At 49.5% G+C, this 21193-nt stretch overlaps 1 protein-coding gene across 3 annotated transcripts in view; it reads right to left on the bottom strand.

Annotated features, from left to right (window-relative positions):
* Window positions 1–21193, bottom strand: part of TRIM2 (tripartite motif containing 2) — a 65880-nt gene that overhangs the window by 17840 nt on the left and 26847 nt on the right. For 2 of the 3 annotated variants that reach the window (XM_069978710.1, XM_069978709.1), the window contains exon 2: window positions 965–1143. In XM_069978710.1, coding sequence (XP_069834811.1) covers window positions 965–1098 — 134 coding nt within the window. In that variant the 5' untranslated portion in view covers window positions 1099–1143. Of the gene's footprint in view, window positions 1–964; window positions 1144–12187; window positions 12512–21193 lie in introns of those variants that run through there. The other variant, XM_069978708.1, reaches the window with a different exon arrangement.

Here is a 21193-nt window from a genome sequence, read left to right as displayed (position 1 = left end):
GAACATGGATGCAGCCATAGGGAGTCCTGGAGAACATGGAGCAGCCATAGGAAGTCCTGGAGAACATGGAGCAGCCATAGGGAGTCCCGGAGAACATGGATACAGCCATAGGGAGTCCCGGAGAACATGGAGCAGCCATAGGGAGTCCTGGAGAACATGGAGCAGCCATAGGGAGTCCCGGAGAACATGGATACAGCCATAGGGAGTCCCGGAGAACATGGAGCAGCCATAGGGAGTCCCGGAGAACATGGATACAGCCATAGGGAGTCCCGGAGAACATGGAGCAGCCATAGGGGGTCCAGGAGAACATGGATACAGCCATAGGGAGTCCTGGAGAACATGGATACAGCCATAGGGAGTCCTGGAGAACATGGATACAGCCATAGGGAGTCCCGGAGAACATGGATACAGCCATAGGGAGTCCCGGAGAACATGGATACAGCCATAGGGAGTCCCGGAGAACATGGATACAGCCATAGGGAGTCCAGGAGAACATGGATACAGCCATAGGGAGTCCAGGAGAACATGGATACAGCCATAGGGAGTCCAGGAGAACATGGATACAGCCATAGGGGGTCCAGGAGAATATGGATACAGCTATAGGGGGTCCAGGAGAATATGGATACAGCTATGGGGGGTCCAGGAGAATATGGATGCAGCCCGTCTTGTATGGAAAGTTCGGGAGAAGGAGCGTTAGGACAACAGTTAATAAATGTTCGGCCATCTCAGGTCCTGTTTCTGATATCTATCATAACAAATTGTTTCTTCCATCTCGTTTTTTACACGACCTTTCGACTAGAAATCTTTAACCCCATAAAGAGAAGGTTGTGGCTGCTGCGTATATGTAACGTTTATGGGTGCGATAAATTCTATTACCGGTGCAACATGATCCATCTCCACTATAAACCTTATATACACTATATGAAACAGCTTAAAAAAAGAGAACAACTAGTAGGTAACTCACCGCTCACAAAACGTGTGAAGGCAAGGAAGGACTTTGGGGTTTTTGTATCGGTCGAGGCATATACTGCAGATTAGGAACTGCTTGTCGATCTGGCGCACCACAGGGCTGGGGATATTGGAGCCTTCACTGGCCATCCTAGACCACTGACATGTGGGTTACCTTCCCTTCCACCTTGCACACTACGGGAGAGAGAAACACCAGGTTACAAAAAAAATCATTTGGACAACATGTCACTGGGTGTATGGATAATAAAGGTGGGCGTATAAAAACAGGAACTTATAGCACAGGATTAGCAAACTATCCTCCAGTATACACTCTGGTGTCATAACTAAATCACAGCTATCTAATTCAGCATTAAAGGGGTTCTCTGATGCTACAAAAGCATGGCCGCTCTTGTCTCCAGTTTGGCTGCAGGTTCTGTAACTCTGTTCCATTGAAGTGAATAGAGCTTAATTGCAGACCGCACCTGACCTGGAGACAAGAGCGGTGCTGTCTCTGCAAGAAAGCGGCCATGTTTTTGAAGCACTGGATGATCCCTTTAAACGCAGTGGCCCTGAATCTATTCAGCTGTCTATTAGAAATGTGAGAAGTTTATGGCGTACGATATGTCTATAGGCAGATACCACAAAGTGTAGGAGGTGCAGAAAGAGCCGCTCTGCGGAGGTACGGAGCTTCCATCATCCCCCATCATAGATAGTAACGCACCATGACTGATGTATGATGGCTCAGTGGCCTGACCTGTCTGTGATACAGGAATACGGTATACGCTGCCGCCGGCCTCTCGGGCTATAAACAGTAACTCAGGACATAGTCATAATGCAAATCGACACAAATGCAAAATAAGCGCGGCCTCTGAGGTAACTAATCACAGCGGGGTTATTTATGGCCGTTCTGCTTATTTGCATCACACATGGGCAGGTTATCGCTGTACAGCAAATACTACAGAGCAAGAAAAACGGTGATATAATTACATCTATAACATAGGGAGATATATTACCTCTGAGGGGAGGCTGCTATATAATAGGCAAGCATGGGATGTGTGGCTACTGAAGGGGACCCCCTCTCTACAGGGGTCTATTAGTCAGCGGCCACAGGAGTACGTCTAGTCAGTCACAGACAGACAGGTATTGGATGTGTCCCGTAGTAATTCCCGTATCTGTTGAATTGATATCATTATAGCCCATGGGTATCAGATGCGTCAGACGTTTCATACTACAGTATTTCTCTTCCACAGGTGACATATACGTGGGGGGGGGGGGGGGGGTGTTTTCCAGCATATTCAGCACTGACATCGTGACCCTCTGTAAGGTGAACAGCGACCGAAAGACCAACAAGGTAATCCGGATCTCTGCGTATCAGCAACCGGAACTACATCCAAAGACCAACAAGATACTGGGGTACAAACACATAACCCGGATCTCTGCCTATCAGGTGTCTACATCTAAAGTCGTCAATCTTTCCATTTGGCCGTTCCTTCATTTTCATGCCACATAACTTTGGAGAATTCACAATACGGTAAGACGCCTCCTCTCATCCTTATATACAACTGACTGATACGTTATACATGTATAATTCCTGGGAAAGCTGCATCCTATCTTGTTACTGATGAGGAATACAGAGCCGTGGCCGGTGGCAGCCATTGTCATTTACATTTGCTGAGTGTCCCGGGTCACATCCCACAGAATTAGTCTGCAGCCAAACTCACTCCCAAAGATCAAAAGTTATTTCCATGGAAAATCCCTTGAAAAACACAGATGTGAAGAACACAAATGTACATTGTCATCTAAATAGCAGATTCCATGAAGAAATAATTCCCCTCATAACAAAGGTCGCCCTGTAATGTGACCCAAAAATACAGACATACTTAAAGGGAATCTGTCAGCTGCAATTCATATTCCAGACTGCTGACAGTTATATAGCGGTAGGTCCGGGAGACACCTGGCACCTTCCATATATTCACCTGCACTTCCAGAATGTAGAAAGATGCCTTTATTCTACAGTACAAAGAGTCAAAGAGGCTTTCCCGAATCCCTGAAGTGCAGCAAGCTTTAAAGGGATTGTCCAGTGAAAATCTTTTTGTCCAGAGCAGGAGAGGTTTTCTATGGGGATTCATAGAAAACTGAGACAGAGTTCCTGTCTCGGCCAGAGATGTCAGCAGAGAGCACTGTGTCAGACTGAAAATAATACAACATTTCCTGCAGGACATACAGCAGCTAAAAAGTATGGGAAGACTTGAGATTTTTTAATAGAAGTAAATTACAAATCTATATAACTTTCTGATATCAGTTGATTTGAAAGAAAAAGATTTTCGCTGGAGTACCCCTTCAACAACTCACTACTCCCATCCCTGACCCTGCTGTAACACCACCTCCCTCCCCCTCCCATCCCTGACCCTGCTGTATTACCTCCTCTCTCCCATCCCTGACCCTGCTGTATTACCTCCTCTCTCCCATCCCCTCCCCTGCTGTAACACCACCTCCCTCCCCCGCCCATCCCTGACCCTGCTGAGTGATAGTGAGAGGTGATAGATGGCGATAGTGAGAGGTGATGTGGAGGTGCGTAGCTTTCATCTGTCACACCGCTCCAACACCAAACCATTTCAGCACAATCTCCCGCCCCGTGTATACCAGCCATGCAGTGACATAGAAAGAGGAGACTGTGCGGCCGTTCTGCAGCGACTACCCAGTGACTGGAGTGCGGACAGGACGATAAGACGGACAGATCCACCGACACTGAGAACAGCAGACGTCTACACGGCGGACGAGGCGGCGTTATAACCATAGTTACTGGCTCCTTATTTATCATTGTTCCCTGTGGACATTAGTCCTATAATCTCAGAGGTTTCTTCTATCCCGCCAGACCCGTCTACAGACTGCCGGCTGGTAACATCATGGATCCAGGTCTCCGACTGTAGATGCCTCTAGGACAGAAGCGGCTATTGTCGGCCATAATGGATGAACAAATCTCCTAAAATTACAGTCTTTAACTCTACAAAAGGGGGATCACCCATTTCAAATAGATTCTGCCAATGAGACCCGATGGGGGTCATTATTGTGTCACTCGGAGGGTCCATTACTGGCACCCACAGTCACAGAGCTCCTGCCTCTTAGGGGATCATTGGAGCCAAAGCCAGGAATGGTTGTGAAAAGAGGAGAAATCTCAGTCTTTCCTTCATGAGCTGTTCTGTGTTTATAGTCTCTTCCTGGCTTTGGCTTCAATAATCTCTCTGTGTAAAGGCCTTATGTATGTTCAGGTGTCATCCTACTCAGAAGGGAATCTCCACCAAAGTTTATATCTGGCACAGAACTTTTTTTTTTTAACCTAGAATGTGAACTGATGATGTGATAACAATCCCCATCGAATGGATGGAAGCCGCGGCCGGTCACATCCAGGGCAGAAGTACCAGGGTTCAGTTCATGTTGGTTACAGATTCTCTTCTAAATCTGTAATAATTGTTGTAATGGATAAATTCATCACATGAGCAAAGTCCAATAGAAAGTATAATAGGAGAAAAACTGGGCGCCACGGTAACCAGAAAATAAAACCGCCCTGCAATCTCACCCAAATCCCGTCCTGTATCGACTGCCAACAACGCTACATGGAAATGTTAGATAACCAGGTATTAAAGAACAAAGACGCTTCCGTCCTTGTGTGTGCAGCAGATTGCAGACATCAGTGATGGAGGCCGCATCTCCTCCTCCTCCTCCTCCCGTCTATAAGTGATCAATATGGCCGCTAGATTTACTGTAACTGCACAAATAGAAAGGAAACAAATACGGAAGCTCGTAAAGAAGAAACTTCTGGAAATCCTCAGTCACCCACAATTCTCTGCTTCCCTGCTCTGAACATCTTCAGGAAAGAAACATAAAACGTCTAAGAGATAATAAAAGCAGAAATCTGTATTCGGTGACTCGGGGGACGCAGGGGGCTTTATTCATTAGAGAAGGAGAGGCGTCATGGCGGCTGTTTAGTCCTGGTAGATCTGGAGTCTATGGAGTCCGATCACTCTAGTCTAACTCCTCCGCTCACATCCACAATATGGAGGATTAAATCAGTAAATGAAAAGCGAAAATCGTCTTACGTTCAGCAGATTGAGGGGATATTCTTCCTCCTCTCAGAACTGGAGTCATTCCTACACATAATTCCACCAGATATCACAATCTTCTTCTTAGCTTGTTAATCCCTTCTTAGGTCACCTGTGCAGCTACCCCAATACCGCTAACCATTTATGAGCCGCGTCAGAGGCAGATACCATAAGAAATTACAGAAGAAAATGAAAAGGGTGTTTTTTATTCTAGCAACCTACTTTATTATTATTTCTGGCATAACAAAAATACATGATAACCTATTTAGAGTGTAATCTGACATAAGAAACCCTGTAATAGGTTTTATTACACAGGAAATCCTTTTTTTGTACTCACAAAGCTATTTCCCAGACCCCCCCCCCCCCCCCTCTCTTCTTATCTGCTCATTATCAGGCAAAGTCGTCTTCATTACAGAGGAGCAAAGTGAAGAGAGGTTTGCTGAGTTATAACCTATGGAGGGGCCAAGGGGGGGATGAGTGAGCAGGGAGAGAAGAGAAGCAGTTGTACAGTTTGGAGACTCTCTGGGTACATAAGATGCTGGATTCACAGGTCAGAAAGCTCAGAACTTATCTGGGATCTTCATGAGAGAAGATTGCAGGATGCAGTGCTGTGCAGGGCTGACTTTTCTCCTCTCCGTGCTCCCTCGACCCCTCCCCTCTCCATAGACCATAATGGACACAGATAAGGGGAGGGGGGGGGGGAGTATTAGAAAAACAGCTTTGAGTACAGAAGGAATAATGATAATTAATAAAACCTATTACAGAATTTCGCTTGTGCTATTGATACTTCTGAAAAATGACATTTACATGAGAGATACACTTTAAGTCCACCATCCAGGACTTCTTACTGGCTCTTGTGATGTGATACAAGCAGCAGAGAGGGGTCAGAAGAGCAGAGGGATAGCGTCTACAAAGCGGCTCTGGATACCATCGCTCCCTCTCTACCAAACTCTGATGGGAGAAGAAAGTCTGTGTTTGTAACTATATATATATACATATTATATATTATATATATATATAATCTGCTGATCCACAAGCACCACATGGTACACAATGCCGACAATTTGGTGCACATAACAACCATCAGTCATCATGGTTCTGGTGATTCATCTGCTTTTTATTCCTTTCTCCCACATTCACCAGTTATTTGTACCATTGATTTCGTTTACTCGATTTACTACTAACCAAGGCCTAGACCGTCAGCTCAGCAGTTCTCAGAGGGGATAGTGTTCACGCCTCATTGAGAGCAATGGTGAGCTCCCCTTCTCTATGGATTGATAGTCTCGGCCCATACCAGCGGCCATCACTGATGAAACGATCGCTATCGAGCAGGGAAAGTAGAAGAATGGAAGAGCAGATGTTTAAGGGGAACACCGCCTCCTCTCTCATCATGACATCTGACATTTGTTGCACAGGTTCTCATTCAGAAAATCTTTGGTCACACAAATGTGCGGTGACACTATCCTTACCACCATTAGTAACAGTATGTGCGAACTGTCAATTATGTCCACAGCCGTATACAACAACGGCCATTGTTCAATACAGTACAATATGGCTGCTGTTTGCATTGATTTCAATGCGGTTTATTTTTTTATTACAAGAAAACCTGTTGTTTAAATCAGCAACAACAGCCAATCTTGTGATAAAGTACACACTGTGTGAACATAGCCTAAAAGTAAGACGTACATAGCTGAATCCTCCTCCCGGCACTAAGTGATAACCTGTCAGAGTATCAGGAATATTCCGGTGAATTCCAGACAAACTGCTCGGCAGAAGAGAAATGCAGCGGAAGCACAAATGGCTTTTGCTGGTGTCCACCCCCGGATAATACACGGCTCTGCCAGAGACTGACTGCATGGCGGAGAAGAGATCTAGTCCAGACCCATCTGTTACACATGCCGGGGGCAGCTCATGTGGCCGGTTTATACACGTCCACGCTCCATGTCCGTGCATGTAATATCGCCGACAGTGGGCGGGGAACAAGGAGAAATCGAGCACAGATCTGCTGGGTCGGCGCTTGCTTCCTCATCAATATTGGGCCGTGTAATAGGGCCCTTAGGGTGCCTTCACACATACAGTATTGCAGCGGATTTCATGCTGCGAGATCCACAGCTATATCCGTAGCGATACTTAATACTGTTACAGCCAATGGGCTCTACATTCTCATAGCAGATTTCCATTCCGCTACATGAATGTTGTCACGGACACTTAACGTCTGCCGGGATAACAAGCCATTACCTGTCTGCGCTCCTGCCTGCTTCTCCGGCCCCCGGGTCACTGATGTCCCACCGCACCCACCGATTGGCTGAGCGGGACGGCAGTTACCTGGAAACCGGAGAAGCAGACGGGAGCATGGACAGGTAATGTTCTCACTTGTTATCCCGGCAGATGCTGAGTTAAGTGGCCGTGGCTGACGGTACAGATTAACTCTTTGCTGTATAACTCGCAGCGTGAAATCCGTTGTGGAGCGGTACGTGTGAAGGCGCCCTAAGTGCGGTTTTCTTTGTTCCGCTGCTTTTTGCCAAGATGATTCTAATCTTGTTGATTTAATTAGCCGTGCGTCCGGTTATACACGTCTTTCTCGTGTGCCTTGGTGCATCCATCACTATACGTGCCTGTACCATCTAGGAGCCACTTTAGTTTGCACCAGAAATTGGTCTAGAATATATTAGATTGCGGCCCGGACGAGGCCAGGTTTGAACATTCCCATTTTCACAAAGAAAGAATTAATCATGGAGGGTGAATCACAACAGTTTCTTATTTCTGACAAACAGCGACAAACCTGGATGCAAACCGTAAGTATAAGGCTGGGTTCACACTACGTATATTTCAGTCAGTATTGTGGTCCTCATATTGCAACCAAAACCAGGAGTGGATTAAAAACACAGAAAGGATCTGTCCACATAATGATGAAATTGAGTGGATGGCTGCCATATAACAGTATATAACGGCCATTATTTCAATATAACGGCCGTTGTTCTAAAATAACAGCAAATATTTGCCATTATATGGCGGCCATCCACTCAATTACAACATTGTGTGAACAGAGCCTTTCTGTGTTTTTAATCCACTCCTGGTTTTGGTTGCAATATGGACTGAAATATACTGACTGAAATATACGTAGTGTGAACGCAGCCTGGGGCTGCGTTCACACTACGTATATTTCAGTCAGTATATATTTTAGTCAGTATATTTATATTTCAGTCAGTATTGTGGTCCTCATATTGCAACCAAAACCAGGAGTGGATTAAAAACACAGAAAGGATCTGTTCACACAATGTTGTAATTGAGTGGATGGCCGCCATTTAATGGCAAATATTTGCTGTTATTTTAGAACAACGGCCGTTTTATTGAAATAATGGCCGTTATTTACTGTTATATGGCGGCCATCCACTCAGTTTCATCATTATGTGGACAGAGCCTTTCTGTGTTTTTAATTAACTCCTGTTTTTGGTTGCAATACTGACTGAAATATACTGACTGAAATATACGTAGTGTGAACGCAGCCTAAAGCTGGATAGAAACAAAGCTCAGGGACATCAGCCTCAATCCCTTTGTAGTTAAGTAATTGTGTTTCTGAATTAGGACAAACGCCCCTCAAGAGAAAAGTGGGGGCGCTATAGACATGAGCTGAGGTGGGGGGAGATCCTCCAAAACCCAGAGCTAAAGCGCTTCTGCCTGTAAAGCTTCAATATAACAGAGACGCACTGGATGTTCCATCCTCTTCCAGAAAGCATGAGGAGCTGCCGAACCTCTGCGTACACGGCGGATCTTACACAGGTCGATTATGTCTATCGATTGTTCCTAGAAAAGCTCATTCCCTCTATAACTGGCCAGTAAAAAAAAAGGGGTCAGAGATCAGCTGATGAGCGGCCGTAAAAGTCACCGTCATCTGTCTAAACAGGAGGAGATGCGCGGCCGATAACAATGTCAGACGTGCAATCAATAGCGCCTTGTTTAAAGGTTCTGCAAGCGAGCGCTGACCGAGCGCTGATCGGCCGAATATTGGACCTTGTAGAAGGACCCTAAGAACACAATACATGATGAACGCAGATCTTACACTCTTGCTCACGTGTTATACTGTACTCAGATCTGAATATCCACACCGAGCATTCTGTAAGACGTCCGCGCACACGGCTTCATATAACAACTATACATTTATTATACATCAGAACTAAACTGAGGCCTAAAACTTGGGTCACCAAGTGTTGCTGTAGTTTCTTATATATTTTATTCTCTCTCGGATCTTCTGCCAATAAAGAAAAGGAAAAATAATGGTGGTGTTACTCCAGGCCGGACCCACTGGCCCAGATTTATCGCTCTGTCCGAGACAAAGATCGGACACATAGCAAATAGCAACCAATCACAGCTCAGCTTTCACATAGTACAGGGAGGGATGAGGGAATTTACAGTAATAAGCAAATCGCTTCATTATCTCTGCCACCCGCTCATTGGCTGCTGCCTTCTAACGCAGATTTCCCCTAGATTTGTGATTGTATTATGGCTCCCGAGGGATAATGGACCCCAAGGCCGGCTTCACATGGGCGTAATATGGCTGCATTATTGCTTCTACGCTACCACCGTACGTTCCAACAAACACATAAAACACCTGTCTGATGACCCAAACGGACAGCTGTCACTTTAGGTCATCAACTCTTTGGTCTGGACACAACAATACGGCTCTAATATGTATGGGCCCCCAGACTGGCACTGTGGATCCCTAGGATGCTGTCAGTCCACGTCATTAAACTTGTGGCTGGGAAGGGAGATGTGGCCATAATATGGCAGGAGAACATGTGAAACTGGCCGAAGGCTTTATACATACGAAGGAGCCCTGCAACTCCGTGCTAGAGAACTGCGGGGCGCCTCTGTACAATGCTGCAATGAGTGCAATATGCATGAAACGCTTAGGTAGAAGAAAATCCCCATCCATGACATCAGATGGGACACGCCGCCACTTACTGTATGGACATTATGGCATCAGATGGGACACGCCGCCACTTACTGTATGGACATTATGACATCAGATGGGACACGCCGCCACTTACTGTATGGACATTATGGCATCAGATGGGACACGCCACCACTTACTGTATGGACATTATGGCATCAGATGGGACACGCCGCCACTTACTGTATGGACATTATGGCATCAGATGGGACTCGCCGCCACTTACTGTATGGACATTATGGCATCAGATGGGACACGCCGCCACTTACTGTATGGACATTATGACATCAGATGGGACACGCCGCCACTTACTGTATGGACATTATGACATCAGATGGGACACGCCACCACTTACTGTATGGACATTATGGCATCAGATGGGACACGCCGCCACTTACTGTATGGACATTATGGCATCAGATGGGACTCGCCGCCACTTACTGTATGGACATTATGACATCAGATGGGACACGCCGCCACTTACTGTATGGACATTATGACATCAGATGGGACACGCCGCCACTTACTGTATGGACATTATGGCATCAGATGGGACACGCCGCCACTTACTGTATGGACATTATGGCATCAGATGGGACACGGCGCCACTTACTGTATGGACATTATGGCATCAGATGGGACTCGCCGCCACTTACTGTATGGACATTATGGCATCAGATGGGACACGCCGCCACTTACTGTATGGACATTATGGCATCAGATGGGACACGCCACCACTTACTGTATGGACATTATGGCATCAGATGGGACACGCCGCCACTTACTGTATGGACATTATGGCATCAGATGGGACACGCCACCACTTACTGTATGGACATTATGGCATCAGATGGGACTCGCCGCCACTTACTGTATGGACATTATGGCATCAGATGGGACTCGCCGCCACTTACTGTATGGACATTATGGCATCAGATGGGACTCGCCGCCACTTACTGTATGGACATTATGGCATCAGATGGGACACGCCACCACTTACTGTATGGACATTATGGCATCAGATGGGACACGCCACCACTTACTGTATGGACATTATGGCATCAGATGGGACACGCCGCCACTTACTGTATGGACATTATGGCATCAGATGGGACATGCCACCACTTACTGTATGGACATTATGGCATCAGATGGGACACGCCGCCACTTACTGTATGGACATTATGGCATCAGATGGCACTCGCCGCCACTTACTGTATAAACATTATGGCATCAGATGGGACACGGCGCCACTTACTGTATGGACATTATGGCATCAGATGGGACACGCCGCCACTTACTGTATGGACATTATGGCATCAGATGGGACACGCCGCCACTTACTGTATGGACATTATGGCATCAGATGGGACACGCCGCCACTTACTGTATGGACATTATGGCATCAGATGGGACACGCCACCACTTACTGTATGGACATTATGGCATCAGATGGGACACGCCACCACTTACTGTATGGACATTATGGCATACAGGGGGTACCGTGCCATCCCCAGCACCAGGAGGGCCTAAACCCCGATGCAAAACAAGGCGCAGACTGACACAATGATGAAAGGAAATATAGGAGGGGAAACAATAAGCTGTCGCACAGTCCGGTGATACTGACGGCCGCACACGCAGATATCTGCACCAGGATCCCGGCTACTGATTTACAAATCCCATTAATCATTATTAATGCAACATCAATAAAAATATGACGTAATACAAAGAAATGGTAAATCCAGAGAAATTCCAGCGGCTTCCCAGGGAATGCAGGGAGCTGCCAGGAGGCTGTCATCTCTGCCCTGCCAGCTGCCTCCCACCCAGGCTCCCAAGGTCAGGGGGCTGCCATCTCCATTCATCTCCAGCCATTGTAAGCGGCTTCCATCCAACCCTGTGCAGTCACATTCAACACAGGCAATTACACCAGGGAGGGGTGGCAGTCTCTGCCGGGGAAGCGGCTTTGTGTTTGCCTGACTTAATAATAAAATATCCCTATAGAGCATATAGAAGAGTATATCCATCTATTCCATGAGACATGGCAGCGCTCAAGGCTTCTCCATCCTCCCCTCCTATCTGCTCGCAGCTGTATCAGACAGACAGGTGCACCTGCACAATCCCCATTATCCTGGAAAACTGCAATGTCACCCGAACAGCAGCCACCACCGCCACCACCACCACCACCTACCCATCGTCGTGGAGAAATAACGAGAGTCAGCGAGCAGCCGGAGCAGCAATCCTGTCGCAGATAGAAGGTGGAGAAAATCCCAGGGGATTCAGCATAACTGAGGCGGCTCCACAATATTCCCAGATGCCGAGATGGGAGAGGAAAGCGAATCACAGAATCCAAGCCATCTCCATAGAGGAGGCTGCAGTCACCAGGGAGGCTGCACTAATGACGGAGGCTGCCGTGACGTCGAAGGAAAACACAGCGGCCACAAGACAGCAGATGTGTCGTCATCCGAGGGAAATAAAAATGCGTTCTGGGTCACCGATTACATGGGAGTCCCCGATCAGCCCCAGTCAGTTCATCTTTTACCTTCGGAAGCTGCTAGTGAAAGACTGCAGCAGCCTATGCAAAGCATTGTGGGATAGGGATGCAGCAGTGAGATCCGCTCTTGTTTCCCACCCTTCCAGCATCAATCAGCTGAGTGAGAGATGAGGGGGCTGGTGAGGAGGGGCGGTGAGGAGGGGCAGGAGGGGCGGTGAGGAGGGGCAGGAGGGGCTATCACACCATTAACACAACCAGCTGAGTCAGGGAACAATAACCACACAGGTTCACACCGAGGAATACAGGCGGATGTGTAGAAGCTGTGTGCGACAGAAAGAGGCTGAGAAAGACTGAAACCATCCGGCAGCAGCAGATAGATGTCACGTCATATACAGGGGTGATGTCCCCTATACCAGGGCGATGTCTGTCAGTGCCCCCTATACCAGGGCGATGTCTGTCAGTGCCCCCTATACCAGGGCGATGTCTGTCAGTGCCCCCTATACCGGGGCGATGTCCCCTATACCAGGGCGATGTCTGTCAGTGCCCCCTATACCAGGGCGATGTCCCCTATACCAGGGCGATATCCGGCAGTGTCTCCTATACCAGGGCGATGTCCGGCAGTGTCCCCTATACCAGGGCGATGTCCGGCAATGTCCCCTATTCCAGGGCCATGTCCCCTATACCAGGGCGATGTCCCCTATACCAGGGCGATGTCTGGCAGTGTCCCCTATACCAGGGCGATGTCTGGCAGTGTCCCCTATACCAGGGCGATGTCCGGCAGTGTCCCCAATACCAGGGCGATGTCCGGCTGTGTCCCCTATACCAGGGCGATGTCCGGCAGTGTCCCCTATACCAGGGCGATGTCCGGCAATGTCCCCTATACCAGGGCGATGTCCGGCAGTGTCCCCAATACCAGGGCGATGTCCGGCAATGTCCCCAATACCAGGACGATGTCCGACAGTGTCCCCTATACCAGGGCGATGTTTGGCAGTGTCCCCTATACCAGGGCGATGTCCGGCAGTGTCCCCTATACCAGGGCGATGTCCGGCAGTGTCCCCTATACCAGGGCGATGTCCGGCAGTGTCCCCTATACCAGGGCGATGTCCGGCAGTGTCCCCTATACCAGGGCGATGTCCGGCAGTGTCCCCTATACCAGGGCGATGTCCGGCAGTGTCCCCTATACCAGGGCAATCTCTAAAAGCAAAACACTGTTCAGAACTATCTGGGTGCGGAGGCCGTAATGGTGCTTAAACTCTGCCGAGGTCAATGAAGAAGTAGAGGAGCAGCAGCGCACCAGTAACATAAATTCACCTGCTTCACACTGCCTTAAAATCCTGGAAAAACACCAATAAAAAAGGCCATGTTCACACAACATAAAAATAAGAGCAAAATACAGCCTGAAATAAAGAACATGATCATTATTTCAAGCCGTATTTTACCCTTATTTTTACGTTGTGTGAACTAAGCCTGAGGCCATGCTCCCACACACAGTATTTTTGGTCAGTATTTTGCAACCAAAATCAGGAGTGGCTTGAAAACACAGGGCGGCTCTGTTCACACACTGCTGAAATTGAGTGGATGGCCGTCATTTAATGGCAAATAATTGCTACTATTTTAAAACAACAGCTGTTATTTGCCATTAAATGGCGGCCATCCACTCAGCAGCGTGTGAGCATAGCCTTTCTGTGTTTTTTGTGCCAAAACCAGAAGTGGATTCCAATAGGATGGAGAATATACGAAGAGGACGTGAGCTTCTCTGTCCTGTTGGATCCTCTTCTGGTTTCGGCACAAATCCTGACAGGTGTGATTCCAGCCGGACTTTTATAGTGTATTTATGCACTTTAGGGGGACATGTATCATCCGGCGTACTGTTTAATTTCGGCGTAAAGTGCCGATATGCGAATGATTTTATACACAAATGGCCGATTTGCGAATAAAATATTCGCATATCGGCACTTTAAGCTGGGTACGCCGGGGGGGTCGGAACGGGGGGAGCGGACTCAGAGTTTGCGCGATTTATCATTTTTTTCAACTAAAAGATACGCCGAAAACCTACTCCACTTTTCAGGTGGCGTAGGTTTTCGGCTGTGCGCACCGACGCGCACGGGATTTATGTAGAGGCAGTCCGCCTCTACATAAATCTCCGTAGCGCCGGAGATGCGGGGACATTTATAAGTCCGGCGTTTTTTAAATGTTTTTTAAATGTCCCCCTTAGTGTATATGCTGCTGGAATATAGGATCGGTTCAGGTATTTATCTAGGGTGTGTACCTGTAGTATACCGGCTGGGCTGAGGATGGCGCCTGTCCACAAGTGGTTTATTATATGTTCCATAAGGTAACATGTTCCTATGTAACCTGTCTAAGTATAAGACAGGCTAAGTATAAGCTGAGACAAGATGGGTAACTGTGAAGGAGACAACACCACAGAGCAAGGAGAGGAAAACTGCTGAAAGAGGGGAACAAGGAAAAGTGTATTATAAGCTGAACAGCAAGAGAACAGCTGGAGGTGAGACAAAAGAGAGACTGCGGGGGGGGGTCTGTCCGGTGCTTCTTCCATAGTCAGGAAAAGGCCGGCACAACTATAGTCAGTGGGAGTCCTCAGATCAGGAACCGGGAGGGGGGGGGATTAGATTTATTAGGACCCGAAAGTTCCGGCCTAGAAGCACTAGGCAGAAAGTATCCCTAGCTGACATGGGGGGAAACACTCAAGCACCATTGGGGGAGAGGTCCACAGGATCACAGAGAACCAGCGTCCCAAATGTACTGACAGACCAAGGTCTGAGGCAGATCATCTCTCCACACACCACCATCATCTCTCCACACACCACCACCATCTCTCCACACACCACCATCATCTCTCCACACACCACCATCATCTCTCCACACACCACCATCATCTCTCCACACACCACCATCATCTCTCCACACACCACCATCATCTCTCCACACACCACCATCATCTCTCCACACACCACCATCATCTCTCCACACACCACCATCATCTCTCCACACACCACCACCATCATCTCTCCACACACCACCACCATCCCTCCACCACCATCATCTCTCCACACACCACCATCATCTCTCCACACACCACCATCTCTCCACACACCACCATCATCTCTCCACACACCACCATCATCTCTCCACACACCACCACCATCTCTCCATACACCACCATCATCTCTCCACACACCACCATCATCTCTACACACACCATCATCTCTCCACACACCTCCACCATCTCTCCACACACCACCATCATCTCTCCACACACCATCTCTCCACACACCACCACCATCTCTCCACACACCACCACCAGACTCTCCACACACCACCATCATCTCTCCACACACCACCACCATCTCTCCACACACCATCACCATCTCTCCACACACCACCACCATCTCTCCACACACCACCAGACTCTCCACACACCACCACCATCTCTCCACACACCACCACCAGACTCTCCACACACCATCACCATCTCTCCACACACCACCACCATCTCTCCACACACCACCAGACTCTCCACACACCACCACCATCTCTCCACACACCACCATCATCTCTCCATACACCACCATCATCTCTCCACACACCACCATCATCTCTCCACACACCACCACCAGACTCTCCACACACCACCATCATCTCTCCACACACCACCATCATCTCTCCACACACCATCATCATCTCTCCACACACCACCATCATCTCTCCACACACCACCACCATCATCTCTCCACACACCACCATCATCTCTCCACACACCACCATCATCTCTCCACACACCATCATCTCTCCACACACCACCATCATCTCTCCACACACCACCATCATCTCTCCACACACCACCATCATCTCTCCACACACCACCATCATCTCCACACACCACCATCTCTCCACACACCACCAGACTCTCCACACACCACCATCATCTCTCCACACACCACCACCATCTCTCCATACACCACCACCATCTCTCCACACACCACCATCATCTCTCCACACACCACCACCAGACTCTCCACACACCACCACCAGACTCTCCACACACCATCACCATCTCTCCACACACCATCACCATCTCTCCACACACCACCATCATCTCTCCACACACCACCACCAGACTCTCCACACACCACCACCATCTCTCCACACACCACCATCATCTCTCCACACACCACCACCATCTCGCCACACACCACCATCATCTCTCCACACACCACCACCAGACTCTCCACACACCACCACCATCTCTCCACACACCACCATCATCTCTCAACACACCACCACCATCTCGCCACACACCACCATCATCTCTCCACACACCATCTCTCCACACACCACCACCATCTCTCCACACACCACCACCAGTCTCTCTACACACCACCAGACTCTCCACACACCATCATCTCCCCACACACCACCAGACTCTCCACACACCACCATCTCTCCACACACCACCACCATCTCTCCACACACCACCACCATCTCTCCACACACCACCACCATCTCTCCACACACCACCATCATCTCTCCACACACCACCATCATCTCTCCACACACCATCTCTCCACACACCACCACCATCTCTCCACACACCACCACCATCTCTCTACACACCATCACCATCTCTCCACACACCACCACCATCTCTCCACACACCACCATCATCTCTCCACACACCACCACCAGTCTTTCTACACACCACCAACTCTCCACACACCACCACCATCTCCCCACACACCACCACCATCTCTCCACACACCACCATCATCTCTCCACACACCACCACCATCTCTCCACACACCACCACCAGTCTTTCTACACACCACCAACTCTCCACACACCACCACCATCTCCCCACACACCACCACCATCTCTCCACACACCACCATCATCTCTCCACACACCACCACCATCTCTCCATACACCACCAGACTCTCCACACACCATCATCTCTCCACACACCACCACCATCATCTCTCCACACACCACCATCATCTCTCCACACACCACCATCATCTCTCCACACACCATCACCATCTCTCCACACACCACCATCATCTCTCCACACACCACCATCTCTCCACACACCACCATCATCTCTCCACACACCACCATCTCTCCACACACCACCATCATCTCTCCACACACCACCACCATCTCTCCACACACCACCATCATCTCTCCACACACCACCATCATCTCTCCACACACCATCACCATCTCTCCACACACCACCAGACTCTCCACACACCACCACCATCTCTCCACACACCACCATCATCTCTCCACACACCATCACCATCTCTCCACACACCACCATCATCTCTCCACACACCACCATCATCTCTCCACACACCACCATCATCTCTCCACACACCATCTCTCCACACACCACCATCATCTCTCCACACACCACCATCATCTCTCCACACACCACCATCTCTCCACACACCACCATCATCTCTCCACACACCACCATCATCTCTCCACACACCACCATCATCTCTCCACACACCACCATCATCTCTCCACACACCATCATCTCTCCACACACCACCATCATCTCTCCACACACCACCATCATCTCTCCACACACCACCATCATCTCTCCACACACCACCATCATCTCCCCACACACCACCAGACTCTCCACACACCACCATCATCTCTCCACACACCACCACCATCTCTCCACACACCACCACCATCTCTCCACACACCACCATCATCTCTCCACACACCACCACCAGACTCTCCACACACCACCACCAGACTCTCCACACACCATCACCATCTCTCCACACACCATCACCATCTCTCCACACACCACCATCATCTCTCCACACACCACCACCAGACTCTCCACACACCACCACCATCTCTCCACACACCACCATCATCTCTCCACACACCACCACCATCTCGCCACACACCACCATCATCTCTCCACACACCACCACCAGACTCTCCACACACCACCACCATCTCTCCACACACCACCATCATCTCTCAACACACCACCACCATCTCGCCACACACCACCATCATCTCTCCACACACCATCTCTCCACACACCACCACCATCTCTCCACACACCACCACCAGTCTCTCTACACACCACCAGACTCTCCACACACCATCATCTCCCCACACACCACCAGACTCTCCACACACCACCATCTCTCCACACACCACCACCATCTCTCCACACACCACCACCATCTCTCCACACACCACCACCATCTCTCCACACACCACCATCATCTCTCCACACACCACCATCATCTCTCCACACACCATCTCTCCACACACCACCACCATCTCTCCACACACCACCACCATCTCTCTACACACCATCACCATCTCTCCACACACCACCACCATCTCTCCACACACCACCATCATCTCTCCACACACCATCTCTCCACACACCACCACCAGTCTTTCTACACACCACCAACTCTCCACACACCACCACCATCTCCCCACACACCCCCACCATCTCTCCACACACCACCATCATCTCTCCACACACCACCACCATCTCTCCACACACCACCACCAGTCTTTCTACACACCACCAACTCTCCACACACCACCACCATCTCCCCACACACCACCACCATCTCTCCACACACCACCATCATCTCTCCACACACCACCACCATCTCTCCATACACCACCAGACTCTCCACACACCATCATCTCTCCACACACCACCACCATCATCTCTCCACACACCATCTCTCCACACACCACCATCATCTCTCCACACACCATCACCATCTCTCCACACACCACCATCATCTCTCCACACACCACCATCTCTCCACACACCACCATCATCTCTCCACACACCACCATCTCTCCACACACCACCATCATCTCTCCACACACCACCACCATCTCTCCACACACCACCATCATCTCTCCACACACCACCATCATCTCTCCACACACCATCACCATCTCTCCACACACCACCAGACTCTCCACACACCACCACCATCTCTCCACACACCACCATCATCTCTCCACACACCATCACCATCTCTCCACACACCACCATCATCTCTCCACACACCACCATCATCTCTCCACACACCACCATCATCTCTCCACACACCATCTCTCCACACACCACCATCATCTCTCCACACACCACCATCATCTCTCCACACACTACCATCATCTCTCCACACACCATCTCTCCACACACCACCATCATCTCTCCACACACCACCATCATCTCTCCACACACCATCTCTCCACACACCACCACCATCTCTCCACACACCACCACCATCTCCCCACACACCACCATCATCTCCCCACACACCATTATCCCTCCACACACCATCATCATCTCCACACACCACCACCATCTCTCCACACACCACCATCCCTCCACACACCATCATCATCTCTCCACACACCATCTTCCATCCACACAACATCATCCCTCCACACACCACCACTATCTCTCCACACACCACCATCCCTCCACACACCATCATTATCTCTCCACACACCATCATCATCTCTCCACACACCATCATCTCTCCACACACCATCATCCCTCCACACACCACCATCTCTCCACACACCACCATCTCTCCACACACCACCATCTCTCCACACACCACCATCTCTCCACACACCACCATCATCTCTCCACACACCACCATCTCTCCACACACCACCATCTCTCCACACACCACCATCCCTCCACACACCAGCATAATCTCTCCACACACCATCATCCCTCCACACACCTCCAGACTCTCCACACACCACCATCATCTCCCCACACACCGCCACCTCTCCACAGACCATGATCTCTCCACACACCACCATCATCTCTCCATACACCACCATCATCTCTCCACACACCACCACCATCTCTCCACACACCACCACCATCTCTCCACACACCACCACCATCTCTCCACACACCATCATCTCTCCACACACCACCATCTCTCCACACACCACCATCATCTCTCCACACACCACCACCATCTCTCCACACACCATCATCTCTCCACACACCACCACCAGACTCTCCACACACCACCATCATCTCTCCACACACCACCATCATCTCTCCACACACCATCTCTCCACACACCACCATCATCTCTCCACACACACCACCACCATCTCTCCACACACCACCACCATCTCTCCACACACCACCATCATCTCTCCACACACACCACCATCATCTCTCCACATACACCACCATCATCTCTCCACACACCGCCATCATCCCTCCACACACACCACCATCTCTCCACACACCACCACCATCTCTCCACACACCACCATCATTTCTCCACATACCATCATCTCTCCACACACCACCATCATCTCTCCACACACCACCATCATCTCTCCACACACCGCCATCATCTCTCCACACACCACCATCATCTCTCCATACACCACCACCATCTCTCCACACACCACCATCATCTCTCCACACACCATCTCTCCACACACCACCATCATCTCTCCATACACCACCACCATCCCCCCACACACCACCATCATCTCTCCATACACCACCACCATCCCCCCACACACCACCATCATCTCTCCATAAACTACCATCATCTCTCCATACACCACCACCATCTCTCCACACACCACCATCATCTCTCCATAAACTACCATCAT

Source organism: Dendropsophus ebraccatus, chromosome 7, assembly GCF_027789765.1.
Source record: "Dendropsophus ebraccatus isolate aDenEbr1 chromosome 7, aDenEbr1.pat, whole genome shotgun sequence".
Classification (NCBI taxonomy): domain Eukaryota; kingdom Metazoa; phylum Chordata; class Amphibia; order Anura; family Hylidae; genus Dendropsophus; species Dendropsophus ebraccatus.
Note: the sequence above shows the minus strand (reverse complement) of the source record. Positions and strands in the feature narration are given on the sequence as shown.